General features: G+C 39.7%; 1 protein-coding gene across 4 annotated transcripts in view; it reads left to right on the top strand.

Moving 5' to 3' along the window:
• Positions 1–27204, top strand: part of LOC135503598 (small conductance calcium-activated potassium channel protein 1-like) — a 120453-nt gene extending 93249 nt beyond the window's left edge. For 3 of the 4 annotated variants that reach the window (XM_064797213.1, XM_064797215.1, XM_064797214.1), the window contains 6 exons: positions 7158–7268; positions 7968–8095; positions 10467–10536; positions 14609–14674; positions 19006–19107; positions 19389–27204. In XM_064797213.1, the coding sequence (XP_064653283.1) occupies positions 7158–7268; positions 7968–8095; positions 10467–10536; positions 14609–14674; positions 19006–19107; positions 19389–19655 (744 nt within the window). In that variant the 3' untranslated portion in view covers positions 19656–27204. The remainder of the gene's footprint in view (positions 1–7157; positions 7269–7967; positions 8096–10466; positions 10537–14608; positions 14675–19005; positions 19108–19388) is intronic. The other variant, XM_064797216.1, reaches the window with a different exon arrangement.
• The last annotated feature ends 716 nt before the right edge of the window (positions 27205–27920 follow it).

Genomic DNA, 27920 nt, shown 5'->3' with positions numbered 1-27920 from the left:
GAAGAGGCTATTTGCATTAGAGTACAATTCAGAAACTGTCACTTCATCAACAACTACTTGGCCAAAAACTAGACAACTATTAGGAACATCCTTTCAATCAACCAGCGTTGCTGATATTTTTCGTACATTGTATATACATGTATCTTCAGTCGACATTAATTTGACATTTCAATGGCTATAGCCTGCGGCAGACTTACCGGAAAGCCCATACATTATTGTCAAAGTTTTTTTGTGTTCATGGACAGATATGAAAGAGTCAACGTCGTTTCCAATCAACTTAGGGCGCGACAGCAGCTAAGAAATTGATTGTTATTCTTCGTTCCGGGATAGACCAAATTGATTGAGGCTAGAGGGAGTCCATTCTGTCGGAACATAAACTAAATCACATCAAATCGGATCACCAAGCATCGACCATGTTTCGATTGTGTGTAGAAACCCTGCCTCGATAAGCAATATGGAGACCATCCGCTTTGATGAAGAAATCGACCCTTCCTTGAACTCCATACAATAAAGTAAACATTTGCAAAAATTTGATCAATGGCTCTCTGGTTTGTGCTTGCTCTCGGTGTCCGATCAAAGACAAAATTATCAAAATTATTTTGTTCCTACTCGGCATGAAAGGGGTGACGGGTGATTACATAATACCCCCGCTCCCTGTCTGAAAAACTGCACGAGTAATCATCACGATTATGCATTAGCGAATTTGCGAACGAATGAAATAAGTTATCTTTGATTGGAGATCTTGTTGTTGCAGTGGTTTCATCTGATTGGTGTAGAAGTGTGAAGGGACTTCGTATAGAATATCAGGGAATCAAAGGATTCTATAGATATGCGCTTTAATCTCAGCAGTAGTATATACATTTGTCTGTCTTACAGAATAGATAAAAAGCAGGAAAATGCCCTCAATCACTTTCTTAAGTTGAAAAGGATGAAGAAAAAAATATTACATGAGGCCTTCTAAGGCCCTTCTCACGCAGTAGCTCGTTCTCCATGGATAGTCTGATCCCCACTGTATGATTGAAATTAATGGTAAGGTTGTGGGGCCGCCGGAAATTGACAATACATGTACGTAGACTCGCCGGAATCTGTTGTGGCCGGTCAAAATTTAGGAGCGGAAGAAATTTCGTGGGTGAAGGCAGCACTTTCACCCCTAAATCTTTACCAGCCGCAAAGGATTCCGGCGAGACTATACTGTCAATTTCCGGCTGCCCATGTAACCAGAATATTAGATTGAATTACCACACTATAGTCTCCAGGTTATTCATTTGGACTGCCATTCGCATCGCTCTCTGCTTTTTCCTCTTCGATGCTGTTCTTGGCAAAGAGTCTGGCATTCGAAGTAGCTGGTCTAGCCATTGCCGTTTTCTTCCTTCACACAACTTTCGTGTTGCTCAGACGCCCTAGTTTATGGTTTTTCTTCACGATCACACTACGACCTTGTGGGGCTAATACATTCATCGGCCAACTACATTTAGTGAAAGATAAACTAATAATATAGCTATAAAAGCAACCAAGTATTGACATTCGTTCTTCTTCCCTTATTGCCACTCTGACCGCTCAACAGTTGAACAGCAGAGTTAAGGACTCTCCGACCTTTGATAACCTCCCGGTAATCCACCGCCACATCCATAATTGCGGACCACTTCCTGTGGCCGAACAAGCATAGGCCTCCTCAACGTCCAAGGAATTACATTTACTTTGGTACGAAATGCGATATCTCGAAATGGTCGCGGGCTATACTCAACAGATTGATCGAGCGGCAAAAGACAAGTTCTTGCTATTTTTACGAAAAATCTAAAATCTTGTTGACCATGATTGTGCCCTATAAATTTCCCGAAATATTGTTCAAATTCGATCAATCAAAACATTTATGTATTCAACAACATTATGGAAAGATACTTGTAGTGACTTTTTTTACGATGAAGTGTTTTAGTATCATTGGCCTGTAAGAACATTCCCAGGCAATTGTGCGATATGCAGTGCGTCATTTGCATAAAAGAATATTATTGGTTGTCCATCAGGGCAGTTCCGAGACTTGAAAAGATGGCCGATGCGAGTATCCGCTGTATGCCGGGGGCCGACACATGCAAATGTGCGAGGTTGTATAGTAAAAAAGCTGCCTCTTTCCTTGAATTGAAATCAGATATGAAGTCGTAAGTAGTGTGGGCATGGCGTTGTTTACTGACCTTTAACCTGTCTTGCAGCATACATGTACAGCCTGATCAAAATAAAAGCGGCTATCGCATACTCTACCAGCCAGAACATATCCTTTTTACTACGCCTGCAGCCAAAGGTCAGCGTACCTTCCCGCGGAAATTACACCTTGGAAACTATGACAACGAAATGGTAAATTTCCTGTGATCTCCTCTTCACAGTCACGATCTTTATTTGGTATATATAACAACATCCAATATCAATCAAGTGCCGAGTGCCAAGTGCCGGCAAAAAAAGATCTGACCTTTCAAGCACTCACCAATCAAAGAGCTCGGTGGCGGTGCTTTTATTTTTATCATCGCAGGAAATGCTTCAGGACAGCCAGAGTTAAAGATCAGCGGCGGTACACAGCTATGTACGGATCCCCGAACGACCAGTTGCTGCCAGTTTGGACGACACCTCCTCAAAACTCCCCGTTTCGACGATGCCGTGGGGATGCCACGGCGTAGCTATAGATCAGGGAGTTTCTAGATCTACATGTACGTGGCCAAATGTACAGCACTTTACACATAATTATGAGATGTGCGAGATTTCGCCGGCTAAATCTTACCGATTGTCAACTGGTGTTGACCGACCAGTTGACCGAGAAAAGTGGAAATTCATCGTTAAAATCAAAGAGGACATGCGCTTTCTTGCGCTAACCTGGTTTTTTTAATAAGGACACACGGGTAAATGCGAGAGTGGGGTAAGGATCCCCGTCAAGGCGGTAGTCAAATTGGTGTGTGCCAAGGCCAAAAAAGCATGTTTTGGCGACAATTCGCTGTTTGGGGATCCCTGGCGGTTACACACCGCCATAACATTGAGTCATCTCACTTAAAGCTAATGGAAATTGCATTAAAAATCAAGTACATGTACAAGTACATTGTGTGACCCGCTAGACGTTCTTTGATGGTAGCACAGCTTACTACGATGCACCATGGTTACCATATTGTCCACCAGTGTGACCTACATGCAGATACAAATATGTATATATACCGCAAAATCACACTCGCTGACAAAATAATAATTTTGAAAACAGCCAATGAAGCCAAGTTTTCAACAGAATGGATATAGTTTATTAATATATTTAAGGCATTTATTTCACTTAAAATAATCATTTTTTTAAAAGATACCAATTACGCTTTGAATTCGTGGTATTCTTCAGTAAAAAGATGTTGAGAACAAACAAACCGTTTGTCGGGATGCGTTCGAAAGGCGCTCCAGTCCTCCAAAACATCCCTGAGACTGCGGTCACGGCACTGAATCTTTAAGTTCACCCGGAACTACATATGTACCAAAACCATTTGTAAGCGTCAAAACAGGTGCCTGTCAGAATGCCACCAATTAATTTTGGCATCTGCCTTGTTCACAGTGGTTCCGTTCAGTTTGCTCGCTTCAAACCCATCTCTGCACCAGTCATTGATAAGCTTGCAAGACTTCTCTTAGAGACTCTTGCTAATAACCGCGAGTAATTATTAAGCCATATCTGTAGCCAGTATTTACCAACCGTGCTCAGTATCTTAATTATAGCTGGCTGAGATATTGATCAGAAGAAATACTGATGCTTTTTATCCTTATAAGATGACGAAGAGTCTGATGAACTGCCGGAGTTATTTCCGATGGCCGATGAAAACACGTCTTCTAGCGCGGTTCCTATTATACGCGAAGCCGTATCGATATCGAGCCTGCCGATGGAAACATCCACTTTCATTGTTGATCAAGGCTCCTCTAATGTGAAAGCATTCGGCAAATTCAGTGCACTCGATCAGTATATTTTAAGCCCCCCCCCCCCCCCGGCCGAAAAAGGAAATGTCGCGTCTGTATGAAAATGCATGAATAATTCGTGCCTTCTTTGATAATCTCTTTCATTTCCTCCTTATAGTCAAAAAGTACGGTCTGCACTCCGCAGATTTATAACTTTTGCCTTTTAAACAGAATCATCCCGTGAACATCATTCATTGTGAGATACAGAAGCAGGGCTTTTTGCTCGCATGATCAATACCAGAATTCATTTATTCCTGGTGAAGCCATTTAATATCTGATCATGGCTAACATCCAAAAGGAATGGTTTCCTTCAGAATAACGAACTTGGAGAGTCTCCTTTCTCTATGGAATTTTTAAAGATCACGAAATACGGCGGTTTTATTTTCAAATTGAAGGCTCCAGTCTATTTTCAGCGTGGGCATTCTTTCGTTTTTTTTACGATCATTCGCAACTTCGATTCGTACCTGGTGGCAGAGAAAATTTGGTTTTTGATGACAAACATCGGATGACAAAGCACCATTTGCGTAACTGATGCGCGTATGCCCTATAAAATTGAAGGCAAATTTATTCATTTTACGACCGGGACCGTAAAGGCCCGATTTCACTCGGGCGTTGTGGTTGCTGCGAAGCTATACGCAACAATATACATACCAGTGAGCATTTTGGCTTTCGTGGAATGGACGAGTCACTTCTCAGTGGAATCCACATTGCCCGTGGAATGCCTTTATTTCTCCAAGGAATGCAGTCATTTCCCCGTACACATTAATGCAGCCATTTCTCCGTGGAATTCAGTCGCGCAATGAGATAAAGTTTTTCGAGGAATGACAAGTCATGAATTTTGCATGGCGATTCTCATATAGAAACCCATGAAGTAGAAGTGCATGATGTTTTCCGTTGACCCCCTTTTTTGCTAACACACAGTGCTTCCCACTGCGTTTAATGCCGAGGTTTAGAATTCGCTTCTTGCCTTACAAGTATTTGCCCTTTAGATATGATTATGGAAAATGAAGTTTAGTGTGTGACATTCAGTAACTGTACTAAGGTGTGTAACCCTAATCGTTCCCGTTGACCCACTATCAATAAATCGCATTGGATAACCGACTTCGTTAGCTCTGAGAATGAAAAACAAATAACAGCATATCCAGTTTCCAATGCTATTACGAGAAATGATGGAAGTAATCGTTATAACAATGGGGTTGTGATGACCAGGGACTGTATTATAATCTGCTCCTGTGTACTATAGAAATTAGTATTGATTAATAGAAAATTGACAGAAACGTTGCAAAATTATAGTAATTTCTAATCGCACGTTTCTCTGCAAGATTATTTTTGTCACAGACTAGTTGACTGCAATATAAGACAAGCAGATGACCTTCGTATCCGCGATAATTATGACACAAAATAAATATGGTTATCCTGAAGCGACGCACCCTAAAATCACCCCGTATCGATACCCCATATCGAAACATCGATACATAGGGATGTCTTCTTTCGCACGGGTAATTCGGCGATTGTAACAAAATATATAAATCGTTCATAATACATCGAACTGATTGATGCTTAATAAATATGAGAAGTCGATGTACATTTTCAAATGTTACTGCCTTATTGTCATTCCCCAATTAATCACCTGACAGATCTTGCAGATTGTCAATTACGTATGAAATAATCAGGAATAGCACCTTTCCCGTTGTCCTTGAATATTGGCCATTGACTTTGTTTATCGACCGAGCGGCTATCCACCCAACGCTGATACTCACGTGTCTAAAGCTACATACTGGTATTAAAAGGCATATCATGTCGCAGTGGTGTTAGAATTCTTTATTTCATGAAAAAAGGAATGATTTGTTTTGTCGCATCGCGTCATCATATTATACGACACAATGCTATTGATGCCCAAAAAAGTCAAATTTTCTTTCAAATAATGCGATGTTTAAGAATTTTCCAGAAGGAATAGATGAGGTTGTAGTACAGAACAATAACCGATTCAACAAATGTCCAGTAGCTACATGATTCGACATCAAAACGTGGAGAAAAACAGGTTCTTTCTAAAAGGAGGTGCCATTAGCCTCGTAGCGCTCGCGCTGTTTGAAAACGAACCTTCCCATCAATAAAGCTAATTATAGCGAGGATCAAAAATATAAATCACTTTGGATTTCCTTTTAGCCTCTAGTATTTCATACATTTCGTTTGGTCAATCTGTGTTTTTTATGAATATAAGTGAAATTTGAGGCTCCCTTCACCCGACAACAGGCAGAAAGGTATTGTTGTACCGGTTGTTTACGCTTTCAATGTGAGTGGGAAGATCAGAGATGCTTTGCTATAGCAACTAACGATGCTAAGAACAGTTAGTTTTGATTTGAAAAGTGAAAATGTCCTCGCACGTCTTGTCTCCAAATAATAGGTATACATGTAACCCGGATGCACTGTAAATTTGATTCATTATGAAAATTGTGAGTAGTTTCCGACCTGATGTGAAGTGCTGTATGCTCTTAGTGTCAGTAAGTGTCTTTCCGAAGTGTACATAGGTTTTACCACTATCATCAGCTTTCAAAGCTAGATTTGCATGAACGTCCTTTGAAAGAATAGAAGTAGTTGACCATCGTGACTTCATCAAGCCCACTCAATCAAATCAAGCGATGGGTATCGACGTTCCTTGGCCGTTCCGCACTCGAGCCAGCAGAATATGTGAGGTATGGATAAGAAAAGCCGTGACCAATGTGAGCTCCTACTGGCTCAGTCCACAGACCACGTTTCTCGCGTGAGCAATAGTGATATAAACCAATTTGCGGAAATCAGAGCAACTCTCAGTTTGACTTCTAGTGACAAATAGTTGACAGGGTCTCAACCTCAAATGTGCAATTTCCTTGCTTGGGTGGTTTACATTGGAGGCAGCAAGAATGGCCCGCGCTATAATAAATTTGTTGGCTCATTCATATGGGATAATGGAAGCCAGATCTAACCATAGTTTGTAGCCCTGATTCTGTCTCTTCCGTGCACTCCTAGAAATAAAGGTCTTTAAGCTACCCTTAAAGGTTTTTGGCCAACACAAAAAAAAACATGTTTGCATCTCGTAGCGATTTTTTGTGAATTTTTTGGGAAAAAGCCCAAATGATTTTTGAGATTGTGAAACGCCTCTAAGAGTCTTTAACTCTTTAACTCATTTCTAATCGTAATGTCAATTATATTGTATCTTCCAGGGTGCTGGTTGTACAGCTTTAGTAGTAGCTGTTCTCGCGAGAAAATTAGAATTAACGAGAGCTGAGAAACATGTGCACAACTTTATGATGGATACACAATTACAAAAAAGGGTAAGTTGATATGATGATGGTGGATTGCTGACTATTCTCAGTGTCCCTTGTTTACTTACGTCTTTGCTTATACAAGTACGAAGAGTTGAATATTTTTCAATGTCGTTTGATTTTTTTCTAATCATTCCAAAGAAAATACCATTCTTGAGCTTGCCTTTCCGTACATTTAAGCAACCTACACAATAATTAATCATAATGTCGAAAAAGGTCATTTCCATTTCTTGCTAAATTTTATCGATTAAGTGCAGTGTAAAAGATTTCAAAGAATATTTGAAGAAAATGAGTTTAGTCATTCCTTAGATATCCCCTTTTGAAAGTCGACTGAAGGGGGTCTTAGAAATGGTTAAGGCAATTACCAAAAGGCAGATTTGAAAATAAAGAATGGCGTGACATTGAGATTGATTGGTTTTGTAAAGGGTTCACTACCGTATGTAATCCATTTAAGTTACTTTAATGTATCCCAGGCAAGATGGAAAGTCCTTTGGACTATATAAGTATATGATTTTGGTGGAAATTACGAAAAGTATTCATCTCAGCCACATTTATGTACATGGGGTAACGTTTGGTGTGAGTTTATAATTGATATTTTCGGAGTTTTCAAACTCGAAAGTATATACATGTAATCTTTTTTGCGTCACCTGGGACTTTTTACATCCACTTTAATCAGCATATAAAAAACTATTTCTATTCTATTTTCAGTTGAAAAATGCTGCAGCAAATGTGTTACGAGAAACTTGGTTAATATACAAATACACGAAACTTGTAAAACGGGTTAACTTTAGTAAAGTGCGATCACATCAAAGAAAGTTTCTACAGGCAATACACAGGTAAGATTTTCAAATTCCAGTTTGTCGGTATCAGTGTATTAAAAGTGCAAATAAGTGACATGGTGACCCACAATGGCGTCATTTAAACTTGTCTGTAAATTCATTTTATACTGATTAGGCAAACCTAAATAATTTTTGACACAGAGACGGCGATTAATAATGTTTCATTGTCAGTTTTCAAATAAACTTTACTTGCAGCGTGGGCCAATTTCCGGGCGTTTAACTGCAATTTTGAATTTTGTAAAGTCTTTTAAAATCACCCCATGGTGCTGTCAATCCTCGGTTTTTAACGTGTAGATGTAAGGTTTTTCAGCCGTATTTTCTTGGTCTGAATCTATTGGCAGTGAAAACCTTGTTATTATATGTAATATTTGAATAAAAAAGCTAAACATTTAACACATTCACGTAGTTCTCAGAAAATGACATTTTGACAAACCGATTGTCGAATTTTCTATGTGCCGCAGGTTTTCATTTTAACATCGTGCAAGCACGTTGGAAATGAGTTTCAGACACAAAAAAATTGAAATTGGTTTTCGAATTGAATTGGATTTGCCAAAAATAGTCCAGTAAGGAGATTGTATGATTTTTTTTGTAATCGCAGGTCATTACCCAAGGGTATTCGTGGCGAATTCAGTTATTAAGTATATTTGATTTGTTTTCAAATTGGTCGTTCTTAAGGTGTAAGGCAGAAAGGCGATGTCAGGGAAGGTTAATATCAAATGTCGTTAAGTTTCCGTTCACAGCATGGCCTATTGTCACTGTGACGTCAGAACTGAAGCAACATTGTACGAGAATATATGCATCTTGCCTTTTCCACCGAGTAAAATACTTCGTGTTCACTCGAATTTCATTTCTCAGTGGTGTCTTTTCACGACAGCATGTGATGGGTCTTTGAAGATTTTTGACACTTGTTTGTCGTGAAGTTTTGCAAAGTCAAACATCGGATCACTCACTTCATTTTCAAATTCGCTCACTGACCAAACGTGAAATCTTCCCAATTTTCGTGTCATTATTAAGTCAGACAAGCCACTGATAATTTTGTAAATAAGTATTTCAAGCTTATCATTTTCGGTTCATCTGAACCTCCAATGTTTCAATTTCTGACGTCCAAAACATAAAAAGTGCATAATTTGCTTTTTCCCGAGACTCGACCAGTCAAATATAAAAAGCCACAAAACTCGCTTCTTGAAATATGTCAGCAATTGTTTGTAAAGTTTTAAATACTTCTCCGTGTTGTGTACATGATAAAACTTTCCACCGATTAAATTTTACTCTCTATGTGTTCAACTGAAACACGCCTCACCGTCCATGTCTTTTTAAAATCTCTCTGTATTGTGACTGAGCTCACGATTTGTGTTACTGTACCAAATCCAAAGTTATATCAAAAAGTGAGATCGTTCTTCCATTTTGTGTAAGTGCGACAAAGATTTTCTCGTGCAGTCGCCAGCCGTCCTGGACAAAGAAACAAGTCAAGAGAAACGATGCAGAAAACGGCGGTTATAATCCTGGGAATACGGATTATATGGTTGTGACAGTCATCGTGGTCACTTTGAGAATTGGTTCAAGAAATTTAGATTTGTTAAATTTTTTAATGTTTTCGATGTCTTTTGATAATTATGGTAGGCACGAGCCGGACTGAACAGTCGGTGCGGATTAATATTTCATGATATCTAGATTTAGTCAGAAAAGGATTAGGCGGGCGTGCATTTCTGCTGTTCGTGGATGTTGGTAAGAATCGTATGGAGAAAAATAAAATAATCCCTCATGAATGTTGGGAATTGCTACAGATCAGTGCAGTGTTTGTAGCTACTCAATGAAAGAGGATGGTGAAAAAGTATGAGAGGCGTCAGATTAGATTTAAGGTCTTTAGGGAGTGCATCGAGTTGGAGGATTAGTTTCTTACTGCATGAATCAACCACTTCTAGAGTTAAATGTCAGGGGGAGGCTAATCCAAGGACGTGGCCGAGATAAGTGCGTAGCTATTCTGGTTGACCTATACCTTGACAGGTGTGTGCACTTATAACCTCACGGCGGAATTTGAAGGGACAATCAACCAGCCGCAATTTGTACTACTACAATTTGAAGTGATACGCATGCTAAGAGACATTACATCTTCATCAGCCTACCACCTTTACACGAGTGACGACAGAAACGACGTCACGTGATGACAATTCGACCAATCAAGTGGATTTGCACGCGCAGTTTCTGTGGCGACTGGGAAAAAATAATCTTATGAAAGCGCTTTGAGCAATGTTGTATACTATCAGTACCATGGAAATTGTCATAAACATATGAATATGGTGATTATTATTAACTGAGATATGATTGTTTGAAAAATTCATCGCCAAATCGTTTGCTTTCTTTTCTTCAGTTTGCGACGGATCAAAATGGATCAAAGAAAATTAGTCGACAATGCCAATACACTTGTAGATATGGCCAAGGTAATGTTGTCTTACATTTTCCTACATAATTTGTGAATAATTCTATCTTTGATACAGTATATTAATACACTATCAGCAATGTGTCATGGATGAAATGGCGGCAGTTGTGAGACGTCACGATAACACAAAGTCTTGCTAGAGTGACACCATTTTCACATTTTTGAAACTTGGTCAAATTAAAAATGCTAGCAACAGTTAGCAGAAAATTCCCATTTTTAGGCCAAGCGAAACAACCATGTGTGTAGAAAGACATTATTTGGAACTTCCCGTTTTTGGCCGCAGCGCCTTTTCTGTCCAGTGAAATCCAGTACATTGAAGCCACCATGCACCTCCCATTTTATTCGGCACACTTTTTATTACCTGTACATTTTCTTCGGGCATTCATTTACGATGTACCGCACACTTAGACGATAAAATGCACCAATAAATAGAAAATGGCTGAAGTCTACGTCAAGCCTCATCCTCTCAGCCCACTTCTAAACTCTTTCAGACTCTTAAAGCAAAATCAATTCATCGCACTAAGAATAAATGTTCTCCATGTGGTTAAAATTATGAAATAATAAATACTATAGCAACAGTATCAGTATTCAAAGCTCATCCAAGTAAGTACGTCAGCATCACTGAATCTATGTGCATTCTACAAGACATGCTCTGAGACATCAAACAGAAACTTCAAAAGCATTCCTTGTGAGGTCTCTGGTAGATTTATGACATACTTTGTGACAGCAATGCCTTTCTTAACTGGTCGCCACCGGAATCTGTTAACTTGTTCGTCAGTGTTGGCCAAATAGATGTGAGTCCGTCCACATGTACGTGTACTTCAACGGCATTACATGTAAATAGTCGAAAATGCAGTTTTCACGAGACATACTATCATGTAAGTCATATATTGACCTTAAAGTGGAAAACACAGGTCATTGATGCCTATACATCACTTGATGAGATGATAATGTTAGAGAGGCCTAAATTACAGCAGTCATCATCATTACCCGTGAAAGAAATGAAGGTCAGCAAGGGGATTGGCCTTGATCGTGACACACTTGTTGGTAAACCATCCTATTTCCAAGGCCTTCGTTACAACCTTTTATCATAAACTCCTCCCTTGCTTCAATTTTAAAGATATCTCATGTAAGTGTCTATGCCTTCATTAAAAAAATGCATGTCTCTGGGTTGGTTTGAGCACATAAGTCACATATGTCCAGCCTAATGGACCACACGACGGATTCGGGCACTTTACACACAGGGTTTCAAGTGATGGTCTGCTATGCATTGTTAAAACCCTTTATTTGGATCTGGTACTCTTAGAAAAAGGTTTTTTGAGCTTCTGAAAGACTTTTAAATATTTTATTAGCCATCACAAATATGCACCCACTAAAGGTTTTTCGGTAAAATGAAAAACCCCAAATGTTTATTTTGGATAGTGAAAAGACTCTAAGGGTTTTTCACTCCGCTGAAGAACATCTAAGGATTGCATATTTGTGTTGGCCGAAAAACCAGTCCAGGTTTTTTAAAAGCTCAAAAACCCGTATTTCTTACAGTGTTGGCTCATCTGTATTTGGAATGGTTGTGGAAAAGGAAATGATGCATAAAAAGGCAGGGCAAGCGGTTCGACATTTGAAGCAAGTTCACTTCAACAGGAACACAATTCATACTTCTAAATGGTCCTGGTGTTGGTTAGGGTTCGATTTTTGCACAAACATACCAGAACAATGGAACCTTCCTAGGCAGACACCTCTGTAAGCAAGACACCCTCTCATAAGGACACTGTTTCTTTTCCAAACTACAATATAGTCATTTCCATTCAAATGGACTCCGGTATAGACATCCTCTCTATTAATGACACAAGGGTGTCCATGAAGGTTCTACTGGCTAATTTTGTTGTCGTGAAAGATTCAACAACTTAAGTAAATCAGTTTGTGAGACAAATACTAAACTATCACTTAAATCTCCTTCCTTGGTGTTTAATATATTTTCAACAAATTGTCTAATGGATATCACCATTATGATGTTGTTCGGCACTTTGTTTCCCCGGGTTTGTCAGCCACATCCGTTCACCAACACCCTCAACCAGTGTCAACATGTTGTTGATAAATATTGTATCCTCGCAATAAAAAAGGTACAGCCGAATTATTAAATGGGTCCTTACATTTAAGGCCCTGCGGTGAGCTCATATTTATATGTTCCACACACACCTGAAATTTACATGTACAGTGAACTGGTACACTCTTGTCTTAGAAAAAAAATTGAGCTTTTGAAAAACCTTTATGGTTATTCAGAAACAATAAATAAGTACTCCCATAGAGGCTTTTCAAAGAAATGAACAACCCTTTGCTTTTTTTCACAACTCAAAACATTTAAGGGATGGTTATTTTATCGAAAGACCGTCGTGGTGCATTTTTTTGCCGAAAAACTCTTTTTCCCAGATACAGGTAGCTCTTGCCTAGCGAAACTTTTTAGTTCTTCCTTTGAGAGAGTACGGACAGAGAGTTAAAAAAAATTGCTTACATCTACGTGTGCGTTATATTTTCAGTCTCACGTACATGTAATACGTGGGCAACTGCATTGATAAAGCAAACGAAATTTCATAAAACGATTGTTATCATTTCTCATATGTTTCTACACGCCTTTCATGTTGTGGTGTAGTTGAAGCCAAACACTCAGTCTTACAAGTTTTTGAGCTTTTGAGAAAACTTGAAATGTTTTTCGGCCAACACAAAGTATGCACCTCGTAGAGGTTTTTCAGTAAATTGAAAAAAAACATTTTGTTTTTGAGATTCTGAAAAACCTCGAGAGGTTTCTCTCTTTGCGCAAAAACCTCTACTGGGTGCATATTTGTGTTGACCGAAAAACCATAAGCTCAAAAATGTTTCTCAGAGAGTAAGTTTCCTAGCCGGTCTACCAACACAAAACAAACCTTTTAAGAAGAGGTATCATATATTCATGGATGCTGGAATAAATTGACAGTGGGTTCGCTTGGGAGCGTGGTCATCTAACCTGGCGCCGTTTACATTTTTGTTCCCCGAACATGGAGACTCTTGAAGAACGATCGATTTTACTAATCAAAAACTTCAGCTGCCATTTTTTATGGCAACATTTAAAAAAATCCCTTTCCTTGGCTAAAATTAACGTTGCACGTTGGCCTAACCAGTATTTGCATTTGCGTACAATGAAGAATCCAGTTTCCAAGGCCATACTTTCTTAAAGAGCGATGTGGGTTCAATGCAGATCTTGGCCTTTGTTACATTTTTGAACCTAGTTCAATGATATTATAATTCTGGTGAAATTTTGATCAAGTTTTACTTCTGAAGTTTTCAACTAACCTATCTGGTATTTACCCTACTCTCTCCCTAGATTTTCAATGTGCACTAATTAATTCACTATTCATTTCCGAGTGTCTCATGCTAATTAATAGTTAATAAGCAGACATTGCGAGTGTGCTGCATGTAATGATTCATTTTAGATGAAAGTGCTATATCTGCATAATGTCAGCCATTTTGATTAAGGGGTTACCAACCCGTGCTGACGGATGTCCTGTTTCTAGCCTCGTTTTGGATTAGGAGTGATCATTGTCAATTCTTATTCTTGCCCATGGTTTTGTCAGTGTCAGTTGATTTTATTTTCATCTCTTAATAAAATGATGCCAATGTTTTTTCCCAAACCATTATAGAGTTTATGTATGTATTTTATATAGTGTCTACCAGGCCCGGTTTCGTGCATGTTACTGTTGGCCAAGGTCAATTACAAAACCATGCTAAGGAGCACGTTTTGGGCCTGAGCTGTTGTCTCTCAGTCGGCATATCGCAAGTTTTTAGTCATTCAAGTATCAGTCAACCTTGCAAATTTTTAAAAAACATGAACATGATAAATGTGCGGGCCAGCAAGAAATCTGTGTCAGATTATGATGACGTCACGATTCCTCTGACATCCCAAGCGATCCACTGCAAATTTAGTGACGTAGAGATCTTTTTCCATTTTGAAATTTTCATCTCAGTTGGAAATTTTAGTTCGTTCTTCTTCTCACATAATGACAGAAGATAAACCACCCGCTTTTATTTGCCTTTTTTTCTAGCAGATATCACCGGGCTTAGTAGGCGCTCCGACCGCGTATATCTCAGTACCACAAGTAGTTTACAAACAGGTTTGATTGAAAATAAATTAACTTGAATGCGGCCGTACTAACAGGGTTAGGCTAAGATTAGGACGCATGGCCCTTTGGTCATTGGCAGACCGTATTTCTGAATATAAACCACGAAAAATACTGTTTGAGGCTTGTGTTTCAATGATGACGTCGTCCGTAGACCCGGAAGTTACGTCACTGTCGGCTCGTCCAATCACATCGGCGTACGCGCCACCTGGTGTTGATATCATAACGAGACAGAAACAGGACATCCAGGTTACCTGTATTTATGCAGATATCGCCACATTAGCGCTCATTTTATGAATGGAGTGGTGTATAAAGTTTATTAGTGAAGGAAACATGCCAAATTGCACCAAATGGCCATGTTGCCAAGTCTACGAACCCCGTCGCTAAACGTAGTGTTCTATTCTGTATGTTGACGCATATGAGCATTATGTTGTGAGCGCATATTATGTTGAGAGAAAAAAATACTTTCGACCAAAATTCCCATTCATATATACATACTTTCGACAACGTTCTGTTACCTACTACATCATGTGGAAGCGGATAGTTTTCAGAAGGCGTTTACGAGCGATTCTTATTGCCAACGCTTTCTGGAATGTCTTGAAATGTTCACCAAAAAGCACCATTCCACGGGCACGTTTTATATTGTTCATTGGCATGAATTGTTGAGTCTTCGTTGTACAGTTGCACGTTAAACGTTTTATGCACGTTTTGGCCAGATCAAGGTCTTCAATCACTGATCGTTTCGGTGTCTTTCACTCCACCCTTGACAATAGGCAGGTTTCGCATCTCTAAAGAAGAGCTACGAATGACGAAGTACATGTACGAAGCATATGTAAATTGACATTATCGACGATTTGTTTTTGAAAGATTCCCCAATTCCTCGCACACCAAAGAACAGAAGATGATTTACGAGTGTCGCGTATTAATGAATTAGCACATGACTTGATGACACGACAGACATTTGTAGTTCGTAGTTCGTCGTTCGTAGGGCTTGCTAAACCTGCCTAATAATGTTAAAGTTGAATGGATATAGTAAAGGACATCTAATAACTTGCAATTGCTAGCAAAATTTAACATTTTTTGTGCATCTCCGAGCTGAAATCAATGGCCATGATATTGGCTTAGGCCATTTTTAAAAAGAAAACCCGTTTATCGGATGCTGGCTACGAAATGGCGTCCGACTATCAGGTGTCTTTCAAAATTGTGTATTGTTGAGTTTTTATTGCCAAAATGACCGTTTTAATGCGACCAGAGACCTTGATAGTTCAAGACGTGTTTGCATGTACATGTATGGAAAGAAAAGAGGGAAATGCTATGTTTTACTGCTAATACGTAGTATTCCTAACTTAAGGGCTATTTTGTATTTGATATCTACATGTCTCAACGTGGGTTTAGCTATTTTTATTTTGCAAATTAGTAATAAATTTGTTATTTCTCATGATTATTGTGTATTTGTTTAAAGTAGAGGGTCTATTAGGCGTGGTTAACATCGGCAGCTCTCTATAGTTTTTTTTGTGATAAACCGTCTTTGGCCTATGATAATAAATGTATGATGCGAATGTGAATGTTTGCTATATTTATCAGGCATTTGATGACCCTATACGCTCTTAGAAATAATGGTTTTTGAGCTTTTCTGCCTACACAAATGCACCCCGTAGACATTGTGTGGTAAAATGGTAAACGGTTTTTGATACTCTGAAAAACCCACTGAAAAACCTCACGGGGTGCATATTTGTGTTGGCCTTTATTTCTAAGAGTAATACCAACATCCATTGGCTTCTAAGGGCCAGATATACAACGGTTCTCAAAGGAATATTTAGGATATAGCAGTTTGTAAAACGTACCTACGTATTTGACTTCCTACGTTTTTATAGACTTCCTCGTTGTCACTAAATACAGCCAGGAGACCATTTTGAATTTTTTTATTGATATCTATAAGGCCTGTCGATCTCCCTCACCAAAGGCACCATTCCGTTGGTGTTAAATACGGTCATCCGTCGTGTCCAAGGAGAGCCAATGGATTGGGGTAAAAGTGCTCATGAAAAAGCGTACACTGCAATATAATGACATATATATCGTATCTTCTGCCTGTATCTCAATTCCTCCGGTTTTGACAATCAAATACCAAACACCTCAGAAATACATCGAGTCGATACACGCAAAAGGCTAAGCGATAGTACGCTTTATTCTGCATGGTACATGTGTATATGGTCATCGTTTTGTTTTATTCAACTTTTGACTTCTTGCTTTGGCTTTCTTCCGAGTAGCCTGATCTACGTCATCAACCAATCTCTAGAGGCCACATGCGCAACTAACGTAAAGTTATATTCTCGTAGCAGTACATATAGTTTTCTATTTGGATTTGCGTGTGGCCATAAAACTTATGTGTGGGAAACCTACAGGAATTGACTCGTAATAAATTTAACGATAACACCCTAAACCCATGGCCGACATCGGTTTCATGGCTATGCTATGCAAGATGCATACTATTCTGCAGTTATCATATTAGCAGTAACAATGATTAACTCTGCAGTCATCGGCGCGCATGGGAAATATAGTTATAAGCGATTGCGCTCTCATAAATAACGAGTAAATAGCCTTGTTAAGTGGAGTAAAATACTGATGTTACAGATATTCACCAAGTAAATTCGCCCGCCTATCGTTATCACCATTTACGTGGTACGAAGAAGAACGTAGAGTTCCAAGGCGGTTGACATGAAGACAAGCAGTAGTGTGAGCAATTGCGTGCTTTTCGTTATACGCGCAAAGTCTACAACCAAAAACTCACTTCATGCAGTCCGCAAACAGGAACGCTTCGCACTTGGGATCCTTAAGGCTGTTATGATTCATCAGGTCTACCACTGCTCATCGGAAAGTAGGACGTGTCTCGGCTGAGTCCCGACATTCGTCTACAATGTAGATCGTATACATGCCAACTTACCGGCGATGAACGTCAAACCTAAAGTCTCAGCTGCTCCTTTCTGGAAGGATGGATAATACGGCTTAGCTGATAATACGCACAACGCCGGTAGATCGGCAAGCATCTGTATAATGAATTGAATGTCGTTTAACTACTTTGGCAATATGTCAGAACTTAACCTACCCACCATTGCACACGCTAACTTCTAACTCGCACAGATCACTCTATCAGCCTAATGACAGCTACAGCGATTGCAGCAGTACCAGACATGGCGATCCTGCTTCTCCCGTCTCCACTGCTCTGGCCATCACGCTACTATAACGTTGTCCTTCCACGGTCAATAATGCTGATCCATGATCTATCATAATGATGAAATGTACACCGCCCTGTCATAAATATCACTATTGTTAGTCGTCCCAAATGGTTGATCGAATCATCAATGCAACATGATAACATATTCCGATCAGTCTTTGTCCTCGTGTTCTCAAAACATGGCGATAACCAACTCGCGTTCCCTATTATCTGATTACGACACATGTATCGCAAAACTCGGCTGTGATCTGGTGTCAATATGTATCTAACGCCACTCCGTGATTCTGTAAATAATGTCCGCAGTTCTATTGAACAGTATTGATGCTTTGAGGTCCTATTGACTTGGAACCTTTACGAGATTGGTTTAAACCCAAGTCGTGTAGCGTTTGTCTCCGTTACACGTTATTCGGCGATGACTTGTTTATCATAGTGCTTTGACTAGGTTGGAACTTGTTTATCATATTGCTTTGACTGAGTTGGGATTTAGTAAATAGGCGCTTCTGTCTTGTCCATCCGGAGATGGTGAAATGTTTCGTGGACATACACGTCACTTTCCATGTGTCCCGGATTCTACATGTATGTTTCACAGTTGTGTACTGTTGGAAGGTTGGGAAATTCCTGAAATTAGCTATTTTCGGATAGCCTGGCCCTAACCTTAACACCAACTTACCCTCACAACTGGGGACACACAGAACCCGGGACGCATAAAAGCATGACCCATTAATGTCAGTGTAGTGCTTTAATCAGTTCAAGCGACTGAACGTTAAAAATTCGGCGATTCGGCGATATTCTACGGTCAAAGCACTAATTGGGCCGTGATTTGTGGTATTAAATTGGGACTGACCTGAACGTAGCCTCCTGCCCAGTAACCAATCATGGAAAAAAATAACTGTCGACAAAAAAATATTTTTTATTTATTTCACAATGGCGTGAATTATGTTTTGTTAGTGATACATCTATTCGTAGTGACCATCTCAATTGATCATAAGATTGCCACTTTCGCAGAGTAAAATGTAGAGTTGAAATTAATTCCAAATTCCAACCGGGGGCATTCCTGTTTGTTCCTTTTCCGAAACTTTGCATATTTTTCCAGACACAAACAAACATCTATGAGGTGGTGACTGAGCTGCATTCGAACCATTCCAGACTTGAGGACAGAGTCGGCACGATAGAAGGGAAGCTGCAGCTACTCACGGTAGGAAGATCCACTGAGTGATATCTGGTCCTTGCACCATGTTAGCTTATAAACTTAAACTCAGATTTAAGGATGGAATATGAAAATGTCAAATAACTAAGTGTTCATGTACAGTTTCGATTTTTAACACAAGTATAATATGTTACATATTTTCCAAACTCACTGTTAACAACATATTTCCGGCATACATGAATTTGCCATGGGTACAACAGTCCTAGTTGGTAGTGAGGTGAGCAGCATACTTTTCCGATTCCTAATTCTTCGTCTCAACATGATTTCAGGAAAAACTCGAAGCCCTACCAAGTATTATAGCACACCGACTTGCCGTCCAACAGCGTGACGTCGAATACCAAGCCCGCCAAGCCCTACCTGCTCCTCTGGGCGGCGCGACCAGAAGGGTAACACCACCTGGTCCGCTCAAGAGTCCGCCACCACAACTAGCCGTAGCTCAATCGAATCCCGCACGGTCGACGACACCACCCCCAACATCCACCACATCTACGGAGCCAAAGGTTTCATTAAGCACAACTAAGAATACCAGTTGTTAAAATGTGCTTTTGAAGGGCTGTGTAAAATTATTAAAATTGGTGTGCGTGTCTTGGACTTGGTATGTGACCAAGGGTGTTCTGACATGATGTATGGTTGCCACAAGTTCAAATGTTGCTTCATGCTGTATTTGTTTGTGGTGATATGGTTAGAGGCATGGTGCGGTTTCCAATGCGTTGGGCACCGCCCCTCCCGTCTGAAGGAGGTGGTGAACGACAGAGCTTCCTGTTCAAGACACAGAGCAGTGCTGACTCGAGAATGTTGTCGGCGAAGAGGGGGCCAGAGGATGGCAGCATTCTCAGGTGTTGATATAGTCCATTCGATAGCCACGATCAGGATTTGAAAGGAGTCATTGGGCTCAGTTCCGAAAAACCTGATTGATAGTGACGAAAGGCACTTTCAAATGGAATGAAGCAAATTTGCCGCTGAAAGGAGGCCCCAATCTCTGTTATAATACATAGCTATAAGTCCTTCATGAAAATAGTAAGGATGTAGTGTATAGTTTTAGACGATGCTAGTAGTTTGGAAACATGTACCATACCCACCCGGTGCAAAGAAAAAGCGAAAAGGATGGACATATTTGCTGATACTGCGTGTGGTAATGAATCGAAACTTGTCAGAAAAGCCGAAAAGAACGAAAGGGCTTACGAGAGTCCAACGATCTACTCGTGAAATAATGTCTAATTTCATTTGTACCTTAGCCAGAAAAATATTCATTGCCACAAACATCTCCAGGTAGAATTAGAAGGATAGACCATAATAGCTATTTTAACTTGATCACTCTGATAGACTCCAATCCTTTATAAAGGATTTGAGTCTCACTTGATTGGTTAAGAGCGAACTCAAGAACAATGCCCATAGAACAATAGATGAGGCCCGTAGTATACAAAAGGCATTTCAGATCATTTCCATTGCACAAGGTGCATATTGTAAAAATGCCTTCAATGAACAAAATTGTTAGACTTAGCTGCTGATACAGAACGAGCAGTAGTGTACAAGATATAATACACGAAGTTCCAGTGCCTATGTATAGTCTTGAAAGTAGAATAGTGTACAGTGCGGTAACGGTTTCGCTGCGCACCAACTGACTGGTGAAGCCAGTCAGCAAGTCTGTGATTTATGCTGTAAGGCATTAAGCCAATCGTAGACACTGTATATAAGCTTAGAGGCAGTGGTCGAGAAGATAATCAAGTGATGTGTGCTAGATGAACCACGAAACGTGATTGGTTCGAGATAGGACTCGAGGCGACCACGTTTCCGTCCATGACGTCAGCTGTCGCGCGCAGAATGCTACGTCTCTGCTGATTGAATGATTGGCGCCATGTGACCTACTACCGAAGTAGGTCTGCAATTAATGACATGGCGCAGGGACAATGGTGTGGACATTAATGCGGGATGCTTCAATTTGTAAATAAAGAATGCTTGTGTAATTATTATCAGTCGCATGCGAGAGTAACCCTTGTTGATATTTCAAATGTATAATAAAGTTGGAATGATCTGTATATAATACTTGTTAAACTGTAAATTGTAAAATTTATGTTAATCTCACTGATGATTTGAATAGCTCCAGCTTGATGAGAGGAACCTAGCTGACCGTTGTACAGGCGCGTTTTAGTGCACCTTCTAAAATTACGAGTATGTAGAAATCACTGTTAAAACTGGCTGCTAAGGGAACAGCTACATGTAGTTTGCCTGGGTCTTCATCCATTGTTAGTAATGAAATAGTGGAAGATATCAATTGTCAAAGACAACTCATGGACATTTTAGCTTACTCGGTGAACAGGGACTTATGAAATTAAAATTAAAATTGGACAAGAGGTAAGATTGTCAATATACGAAAGCGAAGAAAGGGTGTTTGAATTAGGGTGCACAATATTATGTCGTGCCAATACAGAGTGGTTTCTCTTCAGCCAATGGGTGGAGTCAAATGTCTGAGTTAACTTAAGTGTTAAAAGAGCTAGAAATATCCAAAAATGTTATATTTTAGTCCACAAAAGCCTTGGAGATATGAAACTAACTCTGGCACTTGACCTCATATACACACATGTCTACAATCAGCTTACACTGCTGACACAATGTAATATTAACCCAGAGTTAACCTCTCGGGGTAAGTGTAAACGTAATGAAATTTGTAATATAAATTAGCCTCAATAATGCCTGTGGCTCAGGTAATCCCTGAGTAAGCTCGGAGTTAACACCAAACTTATCATCATCCAGTGTAAACTTCGATTAAAAGTCAAATCTCTCTGGGGTTAGTGTAGGCCTAAGTATGATAAAGATCCACTCTGAGTTAACCAAATGTCCCCATTTGACCTCACTCAATGTCCTTTTCGACATAGCTGTTTCAACCTCTTGATACATTCAAATTTGCTCATGAAACTTTTTCTAAATTTTTTTCGCACCTGCGAATTTTCATATCAAATTTTGACACTAAGATAATTGCCATCCTTTCTCAGAGGTCACTATGATCAGGCCTACGATTTGCATACAAGTTAGAGGTCTGATCTGTATCCTCTTAGAACGGATTTTAAAATATCTTTCCTTTTCTTATAAACTGTAAATACGACTTTTGTGATTCCCAATGATAACGTATTTAGCTTGAGAAAATATAGCTGAAACCTCTGCCTAGAATTTGTATTTGTATCCAGCATGTATATACAACCACTATTTTGAATTGTAAAGACTAAAATTCAACCAAGTTTGGGTTATTGTTGAAAGTCATGATTCCTCACAGGCCACTGAATCATCATGGATCAGTAACATTGCCAAACGTCCATGAAGGGTACATGTGGTTGTAGGAGGTCACGAAGGAACCGAATCGGAGAAAACGTTCAACACTTCATAAATATCGCCCCTTGTAATGTAATGCTCTGAGGGCAATCTTTGGAAGTGAAAGTTTCTTGAATTTAGGGGCGGATTAGTCCCTTACCATGCTTTCGATACGTCTGTGAACTCTGTCTCCTTCGTCTACCCAAACCTTCATGGACATTTGCAATGTTTTAACCTGTTCCTTTATGCCATTGTGTTCCAGGTTAGAGTGTAATGATGCCGTCATCTTTGAGTTTGTTTTCGAGAAGCATTTCATACTCAGATAATCACTGAAGCACGAAGGATGTAACGTATTTAGGCCTATTATGTGTTGCGTCTTACACTAAGTGTACTCTATTGAAACCCTATAACTCTGTTTGCTTCTGTGTGTAAGTGCATACATTTGTCATAATCAGCGCCTTTGGCTTACCTCACCTCATTATCAATGGTGTACCGGTACTATACTCTCAAGGCTAACAGTGCTAAAAAAAGGCATTTAATTAGGGACGATTTGACGAAATCGATTTGTAAGGGTTTGTGTCCCAATGTAATTTTGTCAAGAAATCTAAACAACTGAAAACTGTTTCTTTGCGAACAGCCCAGGAAGAAATTAAGCAATATCATCATTAAACGAGAAAGTCAGATACATTTACCATTGTATAAATGCAGTTTGCGATTGCTCTCTAGATTGTTGACATTTGCATTTCGACTAACCACTTGGAGAATCAATAGCAGTCCAATAACTGTTGGCCACCCAATTAACCTTGACCATCTATCAAACTCAGTGTCAAAATCTAACTCTTGAGGATATTCATTGCGGCCAATCGTAATGATTATGTGACTACGCTGTATATAACTTCCCAGAATATACGGAGCAAAAGGCGTATACTTGTGTTCTGGATCCGGATCAGACACAACTGGCTTAATAGTAGAGACGATCGATAGAAAATGTGCCCTGGATCCAGAACACACGTTATACACACCTTATTGTTCTGAAATTGGACGTTATACAATGTATAGTTGAGTTACTGAGGACCTTAGCCTCTTATCAACTTGGCTCGGCTGGAAGGGTAAGGTCATGTTTGGTTCCGACAAATTATGGCGAATGAGACTTGTGCATTTCCGTTGCCATTTCAAGGTCACCTTCAGTCCGACGCCAGCCGCATCACCGTATAAAATCATGCACTCACGACAGGCTTTTGTGGCTTCAAAAGAAAATTATTGATCAACCCAACAAACTTTGGGGTGGACATTTCAGAGAGATAACTAATTTTGGATGCTAATTGAAAGTGCTCGTGTGTCCCCAGCCGAGAGGACAGCCCTAATAACATTTCCAATCGTAATGACGTTGGAGGCAGTGCATTGACCAGCTATAGAATTACAAATTGATTGAAACCGGACTGAAGACGTGCATCACATGTGTCTAGCTATTTTGGTCAGTAAATCAAGAAATCGATGGCTATAAATTCACTTTAGCCTTTATTTCCGTACAGTTTGTAGCCTAAACACTTTCTTGATTCCAATTTGTCCCATCTCTGATGGATCTATGCAACTTTACCTTAAACCTTCGCTGCTATGTTCCAGATTTGTTTAACTCGATTGCGAGGTAGGTCGACGAAAGGTCAACGCCATTCGTTAAAATTTGTCACTTTAATTTGAAAATTTCCAATTGTCTTATTTAATGTATACTGAGTATTTCAATATTACCATTGTGTAGACAGACCAAGTTTCAGTTTCGAAATTCATGCTATCCGCCCGGCGTGAAAAACTTATTTCAATATTACAAAACTTTAAATGCCAGCTCATATTTTTACAACGTCATTTCAGCATATTCTAAGAGTAACTCTCAATTGTTCCAATACCAAATCAGTAACAGCAAGTTGGTAATAGCATGGTACTGTACATATGTTCCATTAACTTTCTTATCAAATTGGTGTCTCGTGAGAAAAAAAGAAATAAGTCACACATCTAAATTTGTAGCAAACACTGCTTGGTACAGTAGAATCCTGAAAACACTTTCTGGGAACTATTACAGTTGTTGTTGAATTCTCTAATAACGGATCTATAGCGCTAGTCTTATTCTTTTTAATAAACCGACATTCTGCTGCATCTGAAGAAAATGAAACAGTCTGTGTACGAACTTACCCGTGAGGTACTCTTCTCACCATAAATAATTCTGCAAATTCAATGTGTTTTGTTGGAATCTTAAAATAAACAGTGTCACAAGGCTCATTTGATCAGCGAATTTCCATTTTCCGATAGCAAAATCATGTGTTATTATTTTTTTGTTACATTTCTGGCCATTTATTATTAAATAATGGTGATGATTGCCAATATTCGATAGAAAATACACTATATTTAGAGAATAATTTGGTTGAATTGATTCGTTGGGGGGTATTTTTATGAAAAGGAGAAGGATTTTTTAACCCGGATTAGAACCGTTAGGTTGTTAAAGCGATCGATCAAATAGCCTGACGTCAAAGTATGTTCCTGCCTCTCATTCGCCAAATTTCCAAAAGCAGTTTTTTACCGGTGTGGCGGGGATAGTAGTCCTAGGGCTGATAGTCCGTGTGACAATAGCCCGTATTGCTAAATGTTTTGGTTAGTGTTAGCGGTACAATAGATCATGCTGCTTAATTGGTCAAATACAATGCTACCGGACTATGACTCCAGGGGGACTATATCCGCTGTCACACCGGAACTAAACCCAAAATAGAACCTCCTAATTGGCTCTCTACAAATTGCCTTCTGATGGCCCATTCCGCATCAGAACCAATGGGAAGCTCCACATGAAATTGGTATAACCACCTTAAACTATAGGTTCTTTGGAGCTAGGCCAACCAAACTGAATACCTTCACTTGTCTGCTGAGTGTTATGGACCACCCTGTTTAAAAAAAAGCTTGAGTGTTACAACGCAATGGTTTTGCTTGAAAGTCATTGTGCCCGTTGTGTTTTATTAGCATGGTAGCTGTGACGTAAGCAATTGTCATAGAAACAGACATTTCGTCAAGAGAGGAAGTTGTGTGTTTGTTTGCTTTTGCTAATGTATCTTTCCCAATGGGAAACGGATACTGGTGTCTTGTTTACTTTGCCTCCCCTTGCATTCGTAAACTGGCACAATCGGAGTGTAGAATGCAAATGCCCACAAAAAGGTAACTGTCCTGGTAAGAAGATTATCATTAGAGGAATTGATACCTCACTATCGGTATGCGTATTTTGTCTCGTCGCCAAACCGCGAGGGTGTGGCTAAAATGATCCACCAGAGCGATTTTGATGAGCGAATCAATACCGACAGTGAGTTATCAATTTATTCTCTAAAACACCTCAAATTAAACAATGAAATATGATTTTGAATGCTTTTTGATTGCTTCCATTTTTGCACCAACCATAACCGCTGAATCCCAAACGTGGCTTCTTATAATGGAGGCGGTTCGTGCATTTGTACCACGGAACTGATGTTTTAAAGCAATGGTATGGTAAAAAGAAGCTTTTCAACAACGCTAGCGTATCTCCATATAACGCCAACGTTACTGATAATGCATATGCAAATATTCATTTTCTTGTTTTGTTTGAGTTAAAATGTTGTATCATGACATGTTGATGGCACTTAATTTGTATTGTGTTATCAGTTACTGTTGACTGTTTACTGTTTATTGTATACAGTAAACAGTAAACAGTTTACTAACGTTTGTTTGATACAGTGTCAAGCACGCTCGGCTCTGACGCAAGCGATCCAACCTCGGCGACATTAGGGAACACTCACATTGTGTGGTGCTTATTCTCCAGAGTGAGCCTGCCTGGGCCCTGCCAGCAATTGAGTAAAGGCGCGGTCACTTGTGGAACCTTGAAAAGTTCTGCTGACTCGCTATAATGCCACTCGATAAAAGAAATAATTCCTTTAATACACACAAAATCTATTTCTTCCTTTGGTTTCCTTGAATTTCTGTACTTTCTGGTCGACGATAAGAAATAGTTCGGGCAAAACGGGTTGTGTATTATTCTTGATAAAATGATCAATGCTTGTGCTAATCTGCAGCTCTTGGTCTGTCTCTCACAGCTAACTCTTTGCTTTTGATGTCATGTACTCGGGTTATTCAGAAAAAAATGGCCTCTCTTTAAAATTGTATATCTGAGAGATGGACGCACAGACAGTACCGCTACAATTGTGTAAAGGACCCAAGTTATCTACATTAAGAGATTTTGCTACGTTGCCACGCCGGAGCGTGTCAGGCACCTTAAAATATAATCTGCCATTACCCGGTTTAAAGCATCCCATTCCAATGGTAGGCCTTAGTGTTTCGCCAGCCCCTGTCCCAGCAACCATTACGGAAAGTTATTCAAAACAGGCCTATACCTCTGGTAAGTGGCGTGCAACCAACTGAGGTGGTGAGAACCGGACTCTACCAAGGGACATTCACATGTGTTTTGAGCAAATGGATCCTCAACCTCAGATTTTTCCCGGAAAAGGAAAGTTGAGTGCTGCCATCAACTATGAGTAAACGGATGCAGCTACATCAATGAGCCTTTGTCCGGTCTGAGGTAAACACTTTACTGAAAACATTTTGGACCAAATTGTCACTAGATAAAGACTCTGGATCTCACCGCTTAGAGTTACTCTCTGTTTGCCTGTTAACTTTCACTACGAGCGATTTGTACCGTGTCGGTGTAAATAACAATTTGTCAATTAGTGCGTATTCCTGCAAACTTTGAGTCCTGGGAATAAACGTTCGTAAGATATTTTGAAGAAACGTGTTGTTCTTTTTATCTGTATGACGGATTACTACTCATGACCCAATCATCTGTCGAGATTTTGGAGGAACTACTTTAAAATAGAGCGTATAAAAAAGGTGTGAAGCAAAAAAGATAAATGTACTGAGTTACAGCAGCGGGGTGCTCCCCCTCTCAGAATTAGAATTAGAATAAGGTTTATTGCTCAACAAAATTACATTGCGTAGAGCACAAAACTACCTATATACAATAGAAATACGAGACTACGGTTTGGGCAACTTCGGCTTCACAATGCTGGGGCAGACCATGCGTCATCCTAATTGGATCTCCTTAAATGGTGAGAAACGAGGGCGGTCTACTGCGTCCGGAGTGTACACAATGCCAGATGTCCCCAAAATTATAATTAAAAAAAAATAATGGAGGCAGAGTGGGCTTGCAATGGTGGCTAGACATAGGTTTTTCAGCTACTGAGCCTACCCGAAGCCTTTACAAACAACAAAATAACCAAAGTAATTCTGTTTGATATCTCTCCCCGTGACGAAATGCTAAGTCTAGGCCTACGTGTCTTCAAAATATCTTTGGTGCAGTCCTTAAGACAAGAACAGGTCGGACGGAATGTGGACTGCGCTGAAAAGGACAAAAACGATGTCTCACCCTGTCAATTTAAAAGATCCTGGAACACCCGCTGAGACAGGACCAGTCCGGTCCCAATCACACGATTCCCCGAGAC

This window comes from Lineus longissimus, chromosome 2 (assembly GCF_910592395.1).
Source record: "Lineus longissimus chromosome 2, tnLinLong1.2, whole genome shotgun sequence".
In the NCBI taxonomy this organism is placed as follows: Eukaryota; Metazoa; Nemertea; class Pilidiophora; order Heteronemertea; family Lineidae; genus Lineus; species Lineus longissimus.
Note: the sequence above shows the minus strand (reverse complement) of the source record. Positions and strands in the feature narration are given on the sequence as shown.